The sequence below is a fragment of the Colletes gigas genome, unplaced genomic scaffold, assembly GCF_013123115.1.
Source record: "Colletes gigas isolate AHSC1104 unplaced genomic scaffold, ASM1312311v1 Colletes_gigas_Sc00005, whole genome shotgun sequence".
NCBI classification, from domain to species: Eukaryota; Metazoa; Arthropoda; class Insecta; order Hymenoptera; family Colletidae; genus Colletes; species Colletes gigas.
Window position 1 is genome coordinate 506,173 of NW_025106634.1, and position 20,615 is coordinate 526,787.

General features: G+C 44.5%; 1 protein-coding gene across 1 annotated transcript in view; it reads left to right on the top strand.

The window, feature by feature from the left end:
• Nucleotides 1-20,615, top strand: part of LOC122395095 (Krueppel-like factor 6) — a 450,056-nt gene that overhangs the window by 402,476 nt on the left and 26,965 nt on the right. Inside the window, exons 2-5 of the mRNA XM_043392424.1 lie at nt 15,477-15,650; nt 15,816-16,061; nt 16,936-17,147; nt 18,889-19,115. Coding sequence (XP_043248359.1) covers nt 15,477-15,650; nt 15,816-16,061; nt 16,936-17,147; nt 18,889-19,115 — 859 coding nt within the window. The remainder of the gene's footprint in view (nt 1-15,476; nt 15,651-15,815; nt 16,062-16,935; nt 17,148-18,888; nt 19,116-20,615) is intronic.

Sequence of the window (20,615 nt, forward strand, 5' to 3'; positions counted from 1 at the left end):
GAAAGATGAAATTATCTTCGAAAGTGTTATAACAGATATAGAAGGAAGCTTTTCAACGCGTCAATAACCGTGTAATCAGGATGATTAACACAATGTTGCAATCGACAACTATCTATAGACTCTTCCTATCGTTAATGTCGTCGAAGATATGCTCAAGACAGACTCGACGCTCGGTAATAAAATGAGGCATGCTCACCTTGAATAGCTTGTAAATTATGCGTTGTTTGAAGATTCGTTATAGTGAAAAAACTCTTCGATAGAGCAATGAGTTCTGAGAATAAAAGAGTTAATTGCCAAGATATTTCAATTTGAATTTGACCTGACATTGCAGGTCGTTGAACTCCTTTGAACAGAATTATTTTCTTCGATATTATCAATACGTCATAATTACAAGATAAAAACGAAAGTAATTCACTATACTATCTTTTCAAAATCCTTAACGAGTTTGTTTGAACCTTGTATTGTGATGATTAGTTTTGAAGGGTAGTTTCACCCCTCGAGCATCAGTTCCCACGAATTATATTGTCCCCCATTATTCAGTGCTCTCTAAAGTATTATGAGAATCAAAGCAAAGGGATGGATTCACATAACCGATGATAGTTGGCTGATGGACTTCGTGCGTGGACACCGAAGATCGCCAGGAATTTCTGCTATCGACGGAATTATGATAGGGCCGAGTCAGAGCTTTTAAAATTTTCACGGCCCATTACCCGTTTGGGGTCCGAGCTTGATTTTTACTGCCACGGATCTTTATTGCCGAAACTTTTATTGCCCCTTTGCTCGTTATGCTATCGGGCCGGAGATCGTTATCTCCTTCATTTTATACCGCACCACCGGGGGAGCGCGGCTCATTTTCAGCGTCGCGTCGCGGGATCGCGAATGGATGTTGATGGAATCCGATGCACCGCTGCTCTTACGACGAATTAATATCACAAGAGCATGCTAATGTACGTATGACACAGTCATGTAACGACGATATGCTGTAATACGAGAATTCTGAGACACTTGGTATATATGTAAACATTAATGAAGAACAGAATGGTGTCCGTGTCAATTTAGATTTACTCAAGCTAAGAAAATTGTGGGAATTTCATTATCGATCACTCTGTCAAAAGCTTCTTTTCAATTTGTAGTTCCTACATTTGCTCTCAAATAAATAAAGCACTGACTTGCACACTCTAGGGGTGAAAGCTGCTCTCGAAGTTCTAGGATTCCTGTTATAATTTCTACCGTATTGCTACAGTTTTAAGGTACAGTTTTTAGCTCGTATGTCGACAGCAAAATTGGTTGACGTTCGTAGTATCATCTCAAAGTTCTATCATCTGCAACGACTAACGAGTCGGAGGATTCTTGGTCATGCTCGGTCAAACGAGATTTACGGTTGTCCCAGAATCTTGCTTTACGACGCTGCCGGCAATAAACGAGTCCCTGAGACGCGGAGGCTGTCACGGCGCTCGCCATGCTTAATTTGCGTAGCAATATCTAACATCTTCTCAGCGAAATACCTCTACATTACACGCAGCCTGCGGACCGTGACGTATCGACACCTCCGCTCGCTCGTCCCATCCATTTATCGCGAACAGAAGACTCCAGCGACTGAGCAACGGACACAGCGGAAACATATTTCACGACGAATGAATCGTCGATACGTTTTACCCCGTTTCTCTGTCCAGCTTCCGGCCGTTCCTGTCGAATTCGATGAACGCGTCGGCCATTCGCGCACGCACGGACGCGTGGAAACGCGGCGACCGATGAATTCGCCGTTCCTCGCGACTCGCTCATATCCATCGTTCGTTTCCCATAGGCTTAATTCCTTCATTTTCCCCAAAGAATTACAAAGAGCTGTGTCCGTAAGCAGATATTTTTAATCTTGGTCACGTACCAAATTTTAAGGATTCGAAATTTGTCAAAATTATTCCACGCGCGAGGAGGTGAGTGACCTCGAATTTAGAGAAATGGCTCAGTCAAAAGTCCTGTGTCCGTTTAACCTGGAGCTTCTCTATGGAAAAAGCGTGGAAGTTTTTTCTTGCCCCGGACGTACGTAGTCCGGAGGAAAGAGCGTGGAAAATAGGCGAACGACCGCGAGGCGGAGGGGCAAAAGGAAACCTCCGGGGCTACCGCAGAAGAATCTGGAGGAATGCGGGAGCGATCTCGAGGAGCGAGCGCGACGGTTTCGACGTCGACGACGAGCTTTTTGCTCGATTTGCTCGGCAGCGTAGAAGATTGCGACCTACGGCGGCGAGAGCGTCTTCGAGAACGAGCATCGTGGAAGAAGAGGAGGTTCCACGTTCGAATCGGTGATCACGTACACAGAGGCGCGCCCGCCATGATACGAATACGCGCGGGGATCCTCGTGGCGACGAAAAATCTGTTTGATCTCGACTGTACAACGAAAGCCAGTTAGTTTGCGGTTCTTCTGAGAATTTGAAGCCTACGATCCTTGGCACTGATCCCTCTCGTGTCCCGAATCTACGCGGGGGCTGATGCCGGGGCTTTGAAGGTCCCTGGAAACGAGGGAAGACGAGACAATGAGAAGGAGATCGGCGGAGAACGCTGAAGGACGGACGCAAGAGGATTCCTTCTTGACGATAAGCCCCTCGGTTCACAAAGGGACGACGGAGGCTAATAAAAATCGGCTGTTTGCTTAGCCAACGCTATTACCCCCCACCCCTTGCGACGATACGACGATAAAACGGCCTGTCGACGGAATTGATGCCGCTTGTACGATCGACGTTTCCGCCGGCGCGCTCCAAGACGAACGTGCGTCGAAGTTAATTGGTTTGATCCGCGGATGGATTCGGTTCGTTCTGCTCGAGTGTCCTCGACGATGTCCTTGGGAAATTTTGAAAAAATTTACCTTTCAATTGAATGATTTCAATATGGATCGTTGCCCTTTTCCTCTCGTCAGGCTGGTAAGAAAATAATGTCGGTTTTTAATCGGACAGATAGGAGAGGTTGCAATGTTCTGTTCCCCAGAAATGAATTGAACGAATCTTATTTCGATATTCGATCGTTTAATATGCGTGGAATTAATGTGATGTGCCCCAGTAATTGTAACAGTGAAATATGAAGCTTATAACATTAGCAAAAATATGAAATTGCTTAATTGACACAGTAATAATAACAGATACGATAATCGTAAAATCATCGTTATTACGCCATGTTAAATTATAGAATGTATAGAGTAGGGTAAAGGTGAGGTTCAACTTGGCTGCCACTAAGCCTAACCTACATGTACTAAAACGAACACAATAAAATAGATAAGCTGTGCACATAATGACGAACTAAAGGTGCCAAGATATGGTAAGTGTACTCGACAAATAAAGGAAATTCATAGTCATTTGAAATGTTGTATTTGGAAATTCTAAAGGCTCTGTCGCACCGTCAGCTCATTTCACAAGTCTTCGCGTATCTTTGAGTATTTTTAAATTAAATACAAAACTCTGATCTTCCGTTCCTCGTCAATATCATCTATCCGATCTCTGATATCTGACTCTCAAAAACTCGAACATAAATTACTCCATTCTACGATAAACTGACTTCCGGGGGGACACATGATTGTCCCAATCATAGATCCGCAACTCAGTGGCCTAGATCGACGTCAACGAAAGCTGCCGGGCGTAACGTAACGCAACCGTTCATCCTCCTTCTGCATCGCTGCGTCCATCATCGCCCTTCCCGGATCAATTTATCCCTATCAAGCATCGGCGGAGGAATTCGTCGGGGCAGCGCGGTGCTTTGGTGCGATTCTACCGCATTCCTGGGCCGGTTTCCCGTGTTTTCCGATCGCGGGGCTACGAATGACCGCCTAACGAGGCGTTCTTAACGAGGTGACGTCACAACAATAACAAACAATTGCAACATCTGGTCCTAACGAGACCAGATGGCCCGCGTCACGACGCGTCGCGTCGCTGGGAGCCCGCTTCGGGTTGTCTCTTCGCGGACGACGGAGGGTCGAGCGTGGAGCATGGGGCGCGGAGGAACGGTGAATTAGTCGTAAGTCACTCAGCCACGGCTTGTTAGCGTCGTTAACCCTGACCTCGGGCCACGAGCGTTCGGACGACGGCTTTCTGCTCTATTTTCGACCGCGCGAAAAGCGTCGACAGTCGGCTCGGACGTCGCTGGACACCGCCTCCGGATAGGCTGTTTAGGGTTTGAGGACTATTCGGGACTCTGCTCGCGCGTAAACGCCTCCGAAGGCTGTTCGATTGCGCCGAGAACGGGGGTTTCAACGTTCGGTCGGGTATTCATAATCGAATTAAGGGGACCCCAGGCTCTGAATCGAACGCTGATGTGCTCTTCGGGCTCGGTTCGATGTCCAGTGAAATATTGTACTGTGGACCCTGGCCATCGAATTGGGACCTCATGCAAGAATTTTATTTTTTTGTCCCCTGATTACTATTATTAAATGTATACGCGTGTTTACCTGACACTTCATCGATACATAGAGGAGCTTGCTGTTTTAGGAATACATAGAAATCAGGCGAGCACTTGTGAAAGAGACAAGAGCGTGGCCCTCTAGTGGCGAGCGCGGGAAGATCGAATTCGTGTCGGAATGAGAAGCTCTTTTATTACTTTCTATTTAGAATAGTAGCAATAATTTGGTCGTGCAATTGTTCATGGGAACTTTAGAATTGAATATCCTGTTACGGAGAGAATTTTTTTGTCTTCTCCGTATATTGCGTCGACGCGAACGTGCTCGCGAAGCATTCCGTAGGAATGGATTTTATTCGGCGCGTCGAGTTATTATGATGTCGACCGTGTGCACGCCATGATTCAGGAGATTAGAGAGCAAATTGACTGCGTTTACTCTGGTGACGTCTGTTTTGGCCTTCCGAGGCAGCTTTATTTGCGCCGGTGCGTCGGTATTTCGTAAAAAGATTCAATGTCAACGAGCACACCATGTTAACTGGTTTTACGTAACAGCTAAACATTTTATTACCGGTCCTATATACACTAGGACTGCAAACATAACTCTCTCGATGACGTATTTCGAGAGACTCACGTGCTATCAGTGTATCATTAATTACAAGGAACGTTTATATCGAACCGGAAAAATTTTCAGAGATACGAGGTGTAAAAGATGGTACATAAATTTTCTCATAGACCCTACAGTCGGGCCCTGCATATCCTGGTAGAATTAGGGTTGAATTACGAGCCCCGTGCTGTAAGATCGAAATTCACCGCTCGTCGATTCCCCCGACAGAATTCTGGAAATCGTTGAAAATACGGTCTTCCTTGGAAATAGTAGAAAGTACCCGGCGATCGTTAATCGTTAAAGCCTTCGATTCCAACAGTTTCCATACAATAAATCCGGGACGGTCGAGCGCGCGATATATATGTATGTGTAAAAGAGGAAACTTGGCACGGGGTGTCTCGTGGTTCGACGCTCCTCTCGATTTTACGAAATCGAGATAGTAATTCAAACGCCTAAAGGACCGAGCTCGTAAATCCTGTCTGCCGTGCGACAAAGTGTCGCCGTGTGGTTTCGTATCTCCTCCGATTGTAGCGTACGTGTACGCGGCACGGAACCGGGACACGATATATTCCATTTAATCAGTTCCACCGACCGAAATCCTGATATCCGTGGAATGCACCTGACTCCTCCCCTGCCTTCGCCCCATCGACGGTGTAATGAACGAAGAGAGGACACCACAGGCAGGGGCCAGGGAGGACTGGTGCCAAGAGGAGAAAAAGGCCGACGACGCTCTCTTCGAAATTTTGTTGGTCGAAGATGCAACCGTAGGGGGAGGGCTCCTCGTTGGTACGAAGTCGAGAAAGTAGGAGGAAAGGACGAGATAAATTCGCGGGTTTACGGCACCTTTAAAGTTGCGGGAATCTCTTTAACGACTTGGCAGCCTGCCACTGTGCTGGACCCCCGCGGGGGGGGGCTGAAAACCATTGACGGTTCTGCGCTTGAGACCCGGCCCGGGTTATCATTCATTTTCTCTCCAACGGGCCGGTGGGTTCTGTTAATGACAGGACCGCGGAATTACTGCGGAACTTCGCGTCCACCGCGCGAACAGGCCGGGAAAGAAAGGTCCGAGCCAGAACTTCCGAGACGCGAAATTCCTTGATGATCCTGGAATATGATACAGCCTGGACCGTGAGATACGAAACGGACGTCCAAGGACTACGAGAACTCACTGAAGATGACTCGTAAGATCCGATATAGACGACTACAGGAGACCAGTGAGACTTGCTGTACATATATCTGAATTGTGGAATTCGTTGTGGCTGATCCACGAATCCCACTCGATAGAGAGGACATTGGATTTTTAGGATCTGAAGTCCTGGTCTAGTCATTGTTTAGGTGCAAATTCTAATGGACATCTGGACTCGTAATGTATTGACATCCATTGTATAAACTCTTTGAAAGACCCTTAGGGGCTTGTGATGGCCTGCTGTTGTAAGCATTCGATGGTCGGTCGAGGAATGTATATATAGGAACAGAAGGTCCGTCGAGCGCTTGCGAGAGACACAAAAGCGTAGTCCTCTGGCGGCGAGCGTGTAAAGCGTCGCCATATACCTTTCGACCGATTTGAACAGCCTTATATGTAAGTCCCATGGTGTATTCAGTTTCACTCAACCAGAATCAGTAGAGGTTTCCAGTATCTAAATAATCCGAATCCAGAATCTCTGCCTCCTCGAACCAAGAATTACGCCACGACGAGTCGAATAAGATACCCGATCCTCGTCACCTACCCATAGTCGTATTTGTTCGAAGCAGTATCAGATGACACTCGTCTAGCTAAATTCCCCAGACCACACCGACAGTCTAATCGGCCGTCCTCATCTCCGCCACTCGCTTATCAACGCTCCACCACTCAGTGCTCTTATTAAACTTGTTATGCTATACTCGGTATCGCGTCTCGCGAGATCTTCGCGGCACATGGTCCCGGTAAAATCAACTCTAACCGGCGTCCTCGACGCGTTTCGCGACACAATGCGTTCCCACAGTGCTCTAGATTCTCTTCCGCCCTCATCCGCGCCGATTTTATTCGCCCCCCTCAGCCATCCCGGTTTCTAACGTTCCCTCCGCGTCTCGAGCATCGGGGACGCGTCCTCGAGAATGGTTTATTTTACTGTTAGTACCCAGTTCCCTCCGGGTCCCGAAATCGTTACCGTCAAAGCGTCTCCGCGCAGTGAGTAACGCGGGATTCCGGTTTCTGGAAAGCGCACCACCGACAGGAAACGAGCTGGTTCGAGGGGAATCGGGGGAGGAGGGGAATTGCGCTGGAAGGAAAGTCCGACTGGATCTACGAGGCCCTCGATAAGAGAGTCCGGGAAACGCGAATCGTTTTCGATCCCGTCTTCGTCTCGCTCGCCGTTACCGGTGCTCTTTGCCCGTTCTAATCTAACTATGTTTCCTTTATCTTTTTCCTGTTTGGCCTGGCGGCGTGTATCCCGACGCGAATTGGCCGCTTTGTTACGTGGATTCTCTGCTGATACGGTTATCGGCAAGGTCGATTCTATCGGACGGCCATTATCTCTCGCAAATTGAACGTCGTTTGGGATCGCTGATCCCGGGTGGTTCTCTCCCCTTTCTTCCCGGCGATTTCGTAGATGCCGTCTATGGCGAAAACGTCGTCGGACACCTAACTATCGCGACAGAAACATCTACAATCACTGGGAAAAAATTTTCGAAGTTTCTTTAAAATATTGTAGTCTTTCTGGAATTTTTACATATTCTTCATCAAAATACACGTCGTATGCATTTTGAAACATTAAAATCCTCAAATTCGTTCAGGAGTTATGATGTTTTAAACATTCACATAAAATTTCAGGAAAAACATTTCTGGTCCATTGTTATGGGGGTTTTCTAACTTCACGGGGTCAAGGAACAACTTTTTCAATATTGTTAGAATTTCTACATATTCTTCATTAAAATACGCGTTGTTTGCCGTTTTAAACATTAAAATCCTCCAATCCGTTCAGGAGTTATGATTTTTTAAACATTCGCATAAAATTTCAGTAGAATATTCGATATATGGTCAGACATTATATTTTCGGTAAGGAATTTTTTTCTCGAAAATGAGTAGGATTTTGTGAGTATGCGTATTCACCAAAAATAATTGTAATTGACCCCCGTAATGGACAATAATTTTTTCAGAACGATTTAAAATTTTTTTTTTCGCCGAAAAATTTCAGCACTTACTCGAATTTTTTTCTCGAAAGTGCGTAGGATTTCAGGGGTATAGTTATTCACCTCAAATGATTGTAATTGACCCCCGCAACCGAAAATATTTTTTTCGACGAAAAATTTAGGCACCTAGCTGCTGACCATTTCTCTCGCCAACAGAGGGCTACGCTCTCTTGCAAGTACTCTACCCCCTGTCGATTTTCCCTAAGAATTCGTTCTTCAATACTACTATACCAATCCTCATACACTAAATGTTGCATTTTTTTATAATACAAGTACAAGAAAAGGTCTAATACCCATTTCCTTGAAATTAATTCCCAAAGAAGACTCCATTTCGGAGGAATTCGATAACCCAGAGAGTCTCTAACGCAACTACAGCGTCTGGCGTCGAGCTTCTATGGAGTCTTCCGGGCGATAGGAGTAATTCCAGGGCCGATACGTTGAGCGGCAAATCGATCACTTTTCTTTCGGGAAGATGCACCGCACGTTCGCCGCGCGGAAACGATAACGAATATTAACGCGTCCGATCTTTCACGCCGGGGGGATGGTTATTGTGCGAGGAACCGCGGGTAGAATCGTGGCGCGAGAGAGAAACGATGACAAAGAGCGGGTTGAATCCGCACAGCCGGGAGCACAGTGGCGGAATAACCGGGAAACGAGCCCGGGGCGGAGACGGCGGGGGCGGATGGAGGATCGGCGCGAAGGAACCGTCGTGCAACGGATTCCGGAGCTTACCTATACGCAGCCAAGTTTTCCTCTCGTTATGAATGAACGGGGGATGTCTTTGTGCCGTCTCCCACCTCGTTACACCGCGGCAACCCGGTCTGCGGAGAGGATCGCGTCACATACATTCTCTTGTTTACATGCCCCTTCAGGGTTGAGCGCGAGCGAAACGACACACGGATCTTTACTCCGTTTTCTCTCTCTGTTCTCACGTCGCCTTTGTCTTACCTCCCCCGCGATCAGCCACATCATACCCGAGACTTTGTGGCGGAACAACGCGCCAAGATATTGCCACGACGCGAATTTCGCGTGATTCTGAATGACAATCGGTGGGAAACTCACGGTTGGTTCTATCGAGATGATCTACTGACGATGCTGGTACGTTGTAAACGAGCACAAGTTGAAAAAATGAGGGAAGTAATACGAGTTACACTGTTTTGGAGATCCTGAGGTCGCTACTGTGGCGATAGTTCTTGCATTTGCCGCTAGAGGGACACGATAAATTTGTACCTTTCTCACAAGTGCTCAACCGATTACTTAATCTAACCATCGTCCAACCTAGGGTTGCTTTACTTGATGGAGTTCACACTAGCTATCTATTTTGATCCATGAGCAGAATGGTGATAATGAAGTAACATTTCTAATTGTAATATCGCAGCTTCTTGCTGATGCAGGAATAAATCTCGTATAGAAAAGTAAAAATAAATATCAAATCAGTTTAAAGTGTCTGAGTGAAAAAATGTTACACGAACAAACGATAAATCTTCCTGACGTTGTTATAATTATATCACAGTCACAGTATGAACATTCGATATGGACTTAACAAAGTTGGAAATGAAAGGCAACAGAGAAGTTCACGTGAGAACTACACGTGGAGCAAATGTTAAACTTGTGTGTAAACGTGAATAATTAAGTGGTGTGATCTAGGGCACGGAACCCAATTGACTTATACAGCATAACCGAGGAACAATGATTCAACAGGAAATACGCTGATTTTTAGTGTTAAAAGTTAATCGATACTGTGTTTTCGTTTTTGAGAAAACTGTTGTTAAATAATCGTCAGGCGTGCGTGCAAGGAAATACGCCTTGGTTAATGTGTCTGACCATTACTCACTACTTCTACTTGCTCTGGTGTTTGCACACATTGATGGTGGTGTGGTATTATCTGTTTCAACTTGTTCCAACTAGTTAGACGTTAGTAAAATTGATGGAGAGTAGGTAATACCGTCGCTTATATCGGTGGTTACGAATACTAATTTAAGTAGAAGCAGTCAGCGATAGACAGACACGTTAGCCAAGTACTCGAAACTTTGAAGTTGTTTTTCTTACAAAATGGGGCTGATATCAGACAATTTTATTTTACTGGTACCTTTATTTAACAAGGGTGTTTGAGGACATACAATTCGCGAAGAAATGTCGTTTCGAATATGCCACAGTGGAAGAGCCTTTAGTGCGCAGAGTCCATCGTAAATTATGACACGACTACGGGTCTATCGTCGAGAAACGAATATCGTTTGCCTTATGCATGGCGATAACATCGCCTGTGTTTCCACGTCGGAACGATCGGTGTTGAATCATCAAACGAGCGTGTTTTCGTCCGACAAATACACACGGCACACTATGGTTCCACGCGACTCGTAAATCCGGTGGCAACGGCTTATGGGGTCATCGGTAAAAGCGTAATGGAGGATCCCGTGACTCGGACGCTCGCGGGCTCGCAACGATGGAAAACGATAGCGGGACCATTGTGACCGACCACGGACGAACGGACCTCGCCGTGAACTTCTAAATTATTACACGGTTCCGGATTTAATGGAACCAATGGCAAAGGGACGACCACGCAAAGTCGTAAAGCTTAATCTCGGGCTGGTTCTCCCGCTTATTTTTCCACCCGTTTCTCCCTTCTTCGCGTGGTTTCCGGGGGAGAGAAACCACGCCACAAACAAAGGAAATCGAAATACCGCGAAGGGAGTCACGAAGTTTCATAGAAACTTCTCTTGCCTCTCTTAAAATCTCCCTCTTTGATTATTGTGACTTTGTGTATGGTCCAACATGCTCAAATCTCTTGGTTTCGTGTATATAATTACATCACTAACTTCTTTGCAAAGGTCGATCGTGTACTTGCGAGAGAGAAAAGGTGAGCGTAGCCCTCTGCTGGTGAACGCATGTACCTACGAACGATGCAGCTTGCTGTATCAATTAAAATTCAGGTCTGTTTCATAAATGAATCGAGTGATTACGTTAAATAAAGTGAAATTATTCGGTGAATTTCGAATTCTTCGAATATTCTTGGACTTCTTCGCGATTACGACCCTTTCAGTCCTGTGTTCAGAGCCAGGAACACGGCGAGCTGTTTAAATTGGTCCACTGATTTTTAATCGTCTCCTCGATCAAAGTCGTCGATGACGATTAGTAGAAGTTAAGTCGACGAAGGAGGTGGGATGCTTCCGGAGTTGGCTATAAAATTCCTTTCCAAGTTATATTAACGCCGTTACTCGTTCCCGCGGGCTCCATGGACGAACTTTAATCGTGAATAATGAAGGAGTCCGAGGACGATTATTTTTCTTAGCGAGGGGACGATATTAGACGGAGCTCTGTAATTTCGGTCGGATGCCATTTTTTTTTTTTGCGCTCCTCGAAAAATCCCTATCCGTCTGGGAGACAAACTCCATTCTGGTTCATCCTCGAAGCAAATTAATCATGTATGCTCTATCTTTCTATTCTACTTAATATATTCGAGTCATTTGATGAATGAAATTTTGGACATACTGATGTTTCTTTATAAGTCCATTGCAAAACCATTTTCAGTGATTAACATCGCTACTATATGGGTTCTAATTTAAAAGTAGCTTTACGGTCTCAAATTTGTGTTGTTGGTCAAGAAAATTCGTCCAATTCGGGCTGACTGCAAATGATACTGACAGGTGGCCACCGCGAATATCGTTTCGAGAAATGAACACGTTGAATCTTGTATCGATGGCTGTTTCATCGAACGACGAGATCAAGCGTCGCGCGGATCGTAATTGTTACGGGCTCGCGCTGTTTGTAATTCATCGGTCCCGCGTGTCAAATTTTACAATGCCCGGCCTCATTATATTTACAGCGACGCGGCCGGCGCTGCTTACCTGTCAATGCTCGCTGGAAACAATTTATAGCGTCGGGCTGGCTATGCAGATTCATCGAACGATTGTTACTGTCGGCCATCAAAATGCAACGACGATGCTCCGCCGCGACTGCGTGCTGTCCCTCCGGTTTAATTAGCGTTACAATGATCGGGAAATCCCCGGTATCATAGTCACCGACGGTGTCGCGCGCGGATAATTGCTGTACACCCGGCCTTCCGTTTGTTGCCCGTCGCAACGTGAATTTATAAATTTTCCTCGATGATGCAACGAAGAAGCTGCCAAATATAAAAATAATTTTAACGCCACCCACAACTGATGCTCGATAGTTTGGAATCACTAACTATTTACCAAATGTTGAGGATCCTAGCACAGAGTTAATAATTGTAGATGACCAATATCACATTTTGTGGCACTCAGATTTTTCTATTCTCAAAATCATAATGACAAGTTCCAGAAAGTAGTAATAGCAATTACAATACGTTATTATTGTATCAGGATCGTGCACATTCGTTTTATTTATAGCGAGTGATTATACGAAGCAGACGGGAAGTTCAAGGTGTCTCCTCCATTGATCGAAAACTGAGGGAAATCGGATATTTCAAACTCTCGAGCAACTTTTCTATTTAAATGAGTCTCGTTGCAACAGAGTTATTACAAGTTCATAAAATTCCGCCGCGTCAAAGTGAATCGCGCGAAAGGAGAGATCTTTGAGGCCCGTCGATGCAGCTGTAATAAAATACTCTTTCGCCGCTGTTCCTCGCGTCTTTGTTACCACCATCGGCAACCCTTAAAGTGGCCTTGCAGAAAAGATAAATTATTTGCACGGCAGTGCCGGGGACGAGTGGTTTTATCCGCGAAACCGGCGCACGCCGGGCCAGAATTTATTTTCAAAGCGACAAAGGTAATTGATTGCTTTCAGTGATTCTTTTTTAACGTTTCATCTTTCTTTTGCTTGAAATGCCAAGGCGATGAATCGAGGAATATAAATACTTCAGTCGTAGTTGTTGTTTTATTTTTGTTATTCATTATAAAAATTTATATACGTTTTTAATAGATCGTCCTTTCTATAAAAATTAACGTTATAGATGCTGGTTCCTATTTGTACTTAATTTATAATATATCATTACACTTCACTACGAGGACTGGATAGTTCTACTCGTACAACACGAGATGTCGTTCTTGAACATTTAAAAAAGTTATTACATTGTAAATTAATTATAATCAATTGGCAGAGAATGCCCAGAGCAGACTGTCGAAGTATATGCTCGATTGAGGCGATTTTACGGTCGTTTCGTGGCATCGAAGGAGAATAATACGTCGTCTTTCAACTCTGTGTGCCATAACTGACCGTAGAAGATCGCGTTAGCAATAATTAATACCAGTCTCCAGGTAACAGACCGGTGCGAAAGCTCGCGACAGCGCGTTTTCAGGATCCTCTTCCTCTTCCCACGAGCTTGTCGAAGGCCAGAAGAAACGACCGGCCGTAAATTATCCCGCACCGAAGAGAATAACGACGGCGACAGAAGCGTAATGAGAACTCGTCTTGGGGATCGTCTCGCGGGGGAACGCGGCGGCCATGCTTGCGTCAGCGGAACTTTTATTAAAACCACCGCGTTTTAATATACAAAGCACATTTATCTTGAGCGCCGTTGCTTTTCTTTCTTTTTCCTTTCCCGATCGCTTAGATCCCCGGTTCAAGACAAACGACATCGTTTGTATTGCGGCGTTCAAGAAAATGTCCCGCATTTCAAAACCGCCATTTATTAAATCATACTCGCAACGAAGTATATAATTTCAAGCACGATGGTCTTCCGCCATCGTTTTCAAACGGACTGCGGATATTTATGCATTTGCGGGAATGTTTAGTATGCAAATATATGAGAAATACTTAAAGTAACGTACGAATTATTATATTTAGGGATTGAGACCTCTGCAAGGCTCCTATTTCATTAATTCTGTTAATAAAAATAGGAATTATATAATGTATCAATTATAGTTTTATTTCTATTATTTACTATTTAAAAATTCTTCTATTCTTCCTACTTCTTTATTCTTTTTAATTTTTAAATATTGATGTTATGGTTAACAAGATTAATTATCAAAGGGGAACTGTATATTCGATATATTTGGGAAATCTGTACCAAATATTTGGATCCCAATCCACACGTTACGTTTCAATTTCTGGACTTTGAAAATCAATAAAAAAAAAATGGATTTTTTCGAACAATTCGTCGCAGGTGAACCGTGGCGCAAGGACGATCCGAGACAGGACTCGTAGGGGTCCCCAGCAAACGGCCACGTAATCTGATTTCGTGGCACGGTTCGTGCACAATTCCTTGCGCACGCTAGGCAGCATAACTTTGCACTCCGCGTCTCTGAGGAACTGTACCGAACTGGCACAGCCTACGGGACCGAGGCGGGAAGTTCGGTAACTCGCGCGAGTGGCTGTGTCGACCGCGTCGATGTGTTTTCGCGTGTACGCGGCCTCCCGGATGCTGCAGATAATTTTCCCCGCTGTCTCGAGAAGTTCCCGTCGCCGCAGGTGTCCGCCGATATTCCGCGAGTAGATCGAGACGCCCCTCGCCAGACTTTGCGTCGCGCGTCGTCCGCGATTTGGCTCGAAACGGAACTTCGACCGTTCGGGCTTTAGAATTGTCGGAACTTGCCTTAGAACGAGGCTGGATCGGGATTAGAACCGTAGAAAAACGTTACACTTTGTTTAACCATTGATAATCAAACGTCTATTTCGTTAGGAAAACGAATAACACGCGCAACGCGCGCGGCCATTGAAACAACGCCACGTGACGCTGCGCAGGCGTAGCTGTAGCACTCTCGCTCGCGCATGCGCTGTGTACGCAAAGATTCGAATGGGCCAGATAGTGTTACGAATGTTACTTCTCATAGAAATATATTATTTAATTATTCTTGAACTACTTTCATGAACAGTGTCCTCCAGGACACTACTTACGAACTTTTTAAACGTATAAAGCCGCCTAGTGACTTTGATACATGTTACGATACAAGTTTCGATACAAGCAATGGAGTTTAAGCTGTCGGCTGACTATGCAGGCAGTGACACATGTGATGGATTTAAACGAATAACTCATTCGACGTTGAATCATCACTCTATTTTCCAACATTATGAGAGCTATAGACTTAAACTTCATTAGAGAATCATGATTCTAACTTCATTCTAGTACAGAGTATAGCGACACAAATCTGTCGAGTAGATCTTGAGATATCATGGAAGTCAAGTGAGAAAAGATAATTTTGTTCAAACAGGTATAGCTCGACAGAACAATACGTATACCGCCGTTAATTTTGGGAGTTGCTTTTGCACATATATTTCTAAGTCTATATCCTTTAAGAAAATGCAAAAAAATTGAATTTTTTGGCGGTTTACAGTAGATAACCCCCATAGTACTCTATAGATCGAAACACCAACGTGAAAGATCTATCTAACGCAACGCGTTTGATTGTTTCAGACATGCTACGAGATGGAGAGGTACCTGAAGGACGAGCCGAAGCTGCAGTCGTACAAAAAGTTGCCCACGGAGTTGGACACGGCACCCTGGAACCTCTTCAGGGCGCCGCCGATCTCGTGGACGGCCTCCACGGGCACCGCAAACGCACAATTCGAGTCGCCGATCAAAGTGGAGGTGAGTAACCGTCGCTCGACCGACCGTGTGGAGGGGGAGGGGACGGATTCGATCGGTGCTCCCACGGGAACACTTTTTCGACGTCCGACCGCCCTCGAGCGCGCGTGTCTTGACCGAAGGTGTCGAAGGCCCTCTTTTTATTCTCTGTCCCTGATGCCGGCGTAGATGACGACAACGTCGGAAGACAGGGAAGCGCTCTGTATCGACGACATAAAATTCAGTCCCGGCGATCACAACCACAACGGCCGCGATAGGGATCTCCTGGACCGACACCTCGATTCCTTGTCGATGTCGTCGGCGAGTTCGGCGTGTTCGGCGTTGTCTTGGGACAGCTCGCCCTCCCTCTCGTGCACGGCACTCATTCTCAAGAAAGAGCCCAGCGAGGATCTCGAAGAGGATGAGGAGCACGAGGTGCGTTCAAGCCGGATTTACATCTCTGACACTTATCGTCCGATATTTCCTCTCCTCCGCGACAGCGCCACGGAGCGCTCTCTCCACCTTTTTTTTTCGCGTCTTTTTCTGTTTCTTTCGGTCGTTTCGTTTTTTTATTTTCGTCGTCGAGCTTCAGCCACCTTTTCAATATCACCCCTCGACGCATGGTGTTGCTTTCTGCATGCGAACGATTAATTTACGTAAATATGACGAGCGAGACTATCGTGGGCGTTCGATTTCTATAAGCGGATATTTAAAACAAACGCTCGAAACATTTGTTTTCGTATCAGTTTTGGGCGAACGCTTGGTTCTTTTCGGCTTTGTCGCTAAAGCTCTTTCCTATTTTAGGTGCATGCGGAGTACAGTTTGTTTTCTTTATTGGGTGTTGTTAGCGAACGGTGCTTCCTCCTCGTTTGTTAAAATTGGAAGCTCGTCGAAGTATCTAATAATTGTCTCTTGGACGAAGTATAGCAATCAGCGATAGGTAGCGAACCCGAGAAGAATGGCTCTATTTGCGCGGAGCTGCGACTCACTTTCGTTCTGTTTCGACGTATCGCGGGCACAATACCCGTCAGATTTCAATTACCGTCGGACGCCAGTTATACAAATAACGATTCTTCCCAATTTTCCCTGGTTTGCGCGCGGGCCATGGTGTAATTTAACGCATGCGCGCCCGCGCGCACACACCGTAGGCCGTGTAATCCGTTTACGGGGTCATTTGCCATTGATCGATTCGCACGGTCGCGGGCGCCGGTGTATCGATGTCCGATATCGTTTTAACCAGTTGCTTGCACTTTAATCAGAGACCCGTTATCGTAATCCCGTTGCGTAATGAATTACGTTTGCGGCGCAGGAAATCGAGGAGGAGGAGGACAGCGGCTGCGAGAGCGAAGGTCAGATCCTGACGCCACCGTCGAGCCCCGGCTCGGGTCAAGGTCATTCCAACTCCAGTCACTCGTCGAGCGGGAGTTCGATGCTCGACGTGCACAACCTCAACCTTCATGGAACGGGTGGCAGGAGCGCCATCGTCAGGGTTACCACCAGCAACGCGCAGGGTGTCGCAAGGTAAGCAACCTTTGTACTTCGACGTTTTAACCCCCGCCTTATCGACCGAACGACGGACTCCTGGTGTCCATTTTTACCCCAATCTGCACTTCATTATTTCAATTCCTATATAACATTCCTAATAATATTTAAGAAAGAGAATTTTTTGACTCTGGAATATATCATTTCTGTGGATCAAAGTGGACCCCGAGTTCGTTCACGGACTGTACAAAATCGAAACTTTCAATTCTTTTATCTCTTAATGTCACAAAATTGTATACAAAAGTTAATTTGTTTTAAAGATGTTGCCATTTTTGCTCTGTTTTTTAAATGCAAATTAAAAAGTTTTAACTTTCCTGATTTAATGAAATTAAATGAGAAAATTAAGTGGACTAGGAGCGAAAGTGTTTATTGTCCAAACGTAATCAAAGCAGCACACCTGATGCAAACAATTGTTTATTATATACCGTCATTGTACATAGAATATTCATCCCATAACTGAAACGAATAATAATGTCGCCGTAGAAGCAAATTGTGTTTAATGAACAAAACGACCAATTGAAAGGGGGTAACATAATGTGGACACGTTATAAAGTCCACATTCTACATAATTAATATTATAATTAATTATGAGTTAATATTTGATATGTTTTTTAAATCGTCCTACCACTACAAACACTGCAATTAAGTTTCTAGAAATTCCTTATTTGAAGTAATATATATAAAACAATTGATGTGAAAAGGGAATACAGTGGAGTGAGATGAGATCGATAATAAATCGAAATAAAGAGTAAAGAAATTGAAAGTTACCCTAGAAATTTACAAAGAAATTCACGAAAACTAATGTCACCACTTTGAACGATTATCCATGTTAACAAAATTTTTATCCAAAAATAAATAGGGTGAATAATTTTCGCGATTCACCCTGTATAAGCACGTATGTATATAATTTTCTAGATATTGCCTCTTGACCTGCAAAGCCCAGAATTTTTATTATACGGCCCCTCTCACGAAAAGTTCTATTCTTAAAGAAGTCACGAGAGTGAATAGACCTGAATAAAAATTTTTTCCTTCAGTTTCTTTAGATGCTCGGAATATTTATAGCGTCAATAGCATTCAGATAGAGTCTTTTAAACTGCGATGCAATTATACCTGAGAGCTCACTGCAACCACTTCCTCTTAAGCTGCACGCGAACGAGTTTCAGTTAACCCTTTCATCCCCAAATTATTAAAAAGTCGCAGGGAAAGAATGTTTGCCCGCATTCTCGTTCGTATTACACAACAAGTAATCAACAGCAATCACAAGTAAAAACTGTGAGTTGAAATGGGGGTCGCAACTATAATCCTTTAAAACCCCAAGGGAACACAAAGAAAAATACAGATAACTTAAGCATCTCTTCCTACATTGTTTGTATCGTTTATTGAAGAAAACCTCCCAAAAACATTTAAAAAGCAGTGATTCCTAAAAAACTGAAAGGAGCAAATGGATATTAACAGATTTAAAAATCTAGGCGATGATAATTTCGAATACCGTGGTATATATAGTCACCGTTGGGCTCGAAAACAATTTTGCTCTCTCGCAAGCATCTTTAAGGCACCGTAATTGACCGATGAAGAGAAAATTGACGTTCAGAGTGGTGGCCCATTACGCGGTAAAACCGCAAACAAATTAGACGTCCGGTTTATCCTAACGGAGCATTCCCCGGTTAATTAGGAGAACTGCTAGGAGAACACCGAACGATGTAGTTCCGTGTTTTTGCAGACTGATCTCCGTCACAGCGAACGGCTACCCCGCGGTTGCAGGCACGCAACACGCACATGCAGGGGCCACTGCAGCTGCAAGCACCGTAGCTAACAGGCACCACGCGAGGAGCCACGAGCACAGCCCGCCTGACACGAAGCGCAGGATACACAAATGCCAATTTCCGGGATGCAAGAAGGTGTACACCAAGAGCTCGCATCTGAAGGCCCATCAGAGGACGCACACGGGTAAGTGACCAGTCATGGTTCCCTCTATCTCGCTTAGTTACCGATCAAATCGCCAGAGGAGTTCGTTCTGATCGAACGATATCGCAGGAAAGCTTTAATGGAAATACAAGATCAATCGTGACCTTACGTTTCGATTTATATCCGTCTAAAAGGATTCTGGGAGAGTTTTGATGCGAATGATTGATCGCGATATCAATGAGCTTCCTGAGATAATACGATATTATTAATTTCATACATGGTTATTGGTTCCAAGCACTCTTGACGTCGAAAGTTCATACAACATTAGCTTTTGAAATGGGATTGTACTTATATGACGTTATTCAGAATAAATCAGCTACACGCTCGATGGAGTGCTCGACCATATCGTTTATTAAATTTGAAAATTACGAAAATTGAAGTTTCGAAAGGACGTTAGTCACTCTACGGGCGGATCATAATTAATTGTCATACGGGCGATTAAGTAATTGTATCCAGAGCTCAGTGAGAACCAAAGGTTAAATATTCGACGACGGTTCTTGAACAATTTAATATTACGAGAGTGAAGGGTCGAACGTATCAGCGAAACATCTGTCGCAGTTTTGATCGAACCCTGCTTTTTACACGGATCTTGCAAAGTTCGCGAACGATACAAATGGCTCTTCGCGACTTTTAACAGGTATCCTATAATTGCAGTTCCCGTTTAGTCGATAACGTTTCGCGACAAGGAAACGTCACTTAATCTGTTTCGTTAAAATTTATGTCGTACGTAATATTAGAATCGGGAGGATCGATAAATAAAACTGAGTGACATAAATCCGGCGATGCCTTCGCTTGCGCCTTTGGTTCGACTGGATCAGTCACGGAAATATAGTACGAGAAAATGTTAACAAATAATGTGAAGAATTTTATTTTAATAGAAAATCAAAAATAAGTCGACATGCCTATTTAAATATCACGAATAATCTATCTATTTTACCTATTCTATTCGAAAAATGAATCTGAAATTAATTTCTTGAAAAATCTAACTAAAATCTATGTCTGACTTCAAATCAAATTTTAATTAAGATATAGCTTTTCCTTTGATATTTTACAGCATATTATGTTTCTGTTATTCTTTCCATCTATCGAAGCTAATCAACCCTGTAAAAAATAGTTAGAACAAGCAGGGGACAAAATAATCGATAGAAAAATGGATTTCTTCGGTTCCAATAAACTAGTAACATGAATGAACTTTGCGCTGCTCTTAAACGATTTCAAAAACTGAACGCTGGGTCCGCGTTCCAGTGGCGCGCGTCATGAATCATGAGATCGCGTAATGGTTCGCGTAATGGTCGCGACGTTCGCTGCCGCGGCCACCCTTCCCGTTCAAACGCGATCAACATTTATCACTCTTTCCGCAATTAAGGTAACGCACGTGCGAATTATCAATACCGACGCCGCCATTAATAAACGGGAACGGGGCGCGTCTGTCGTCGAGCGTCGCGTTTTCGCGCCGAGCGTCCTTTCTTCTCGATTTACTTA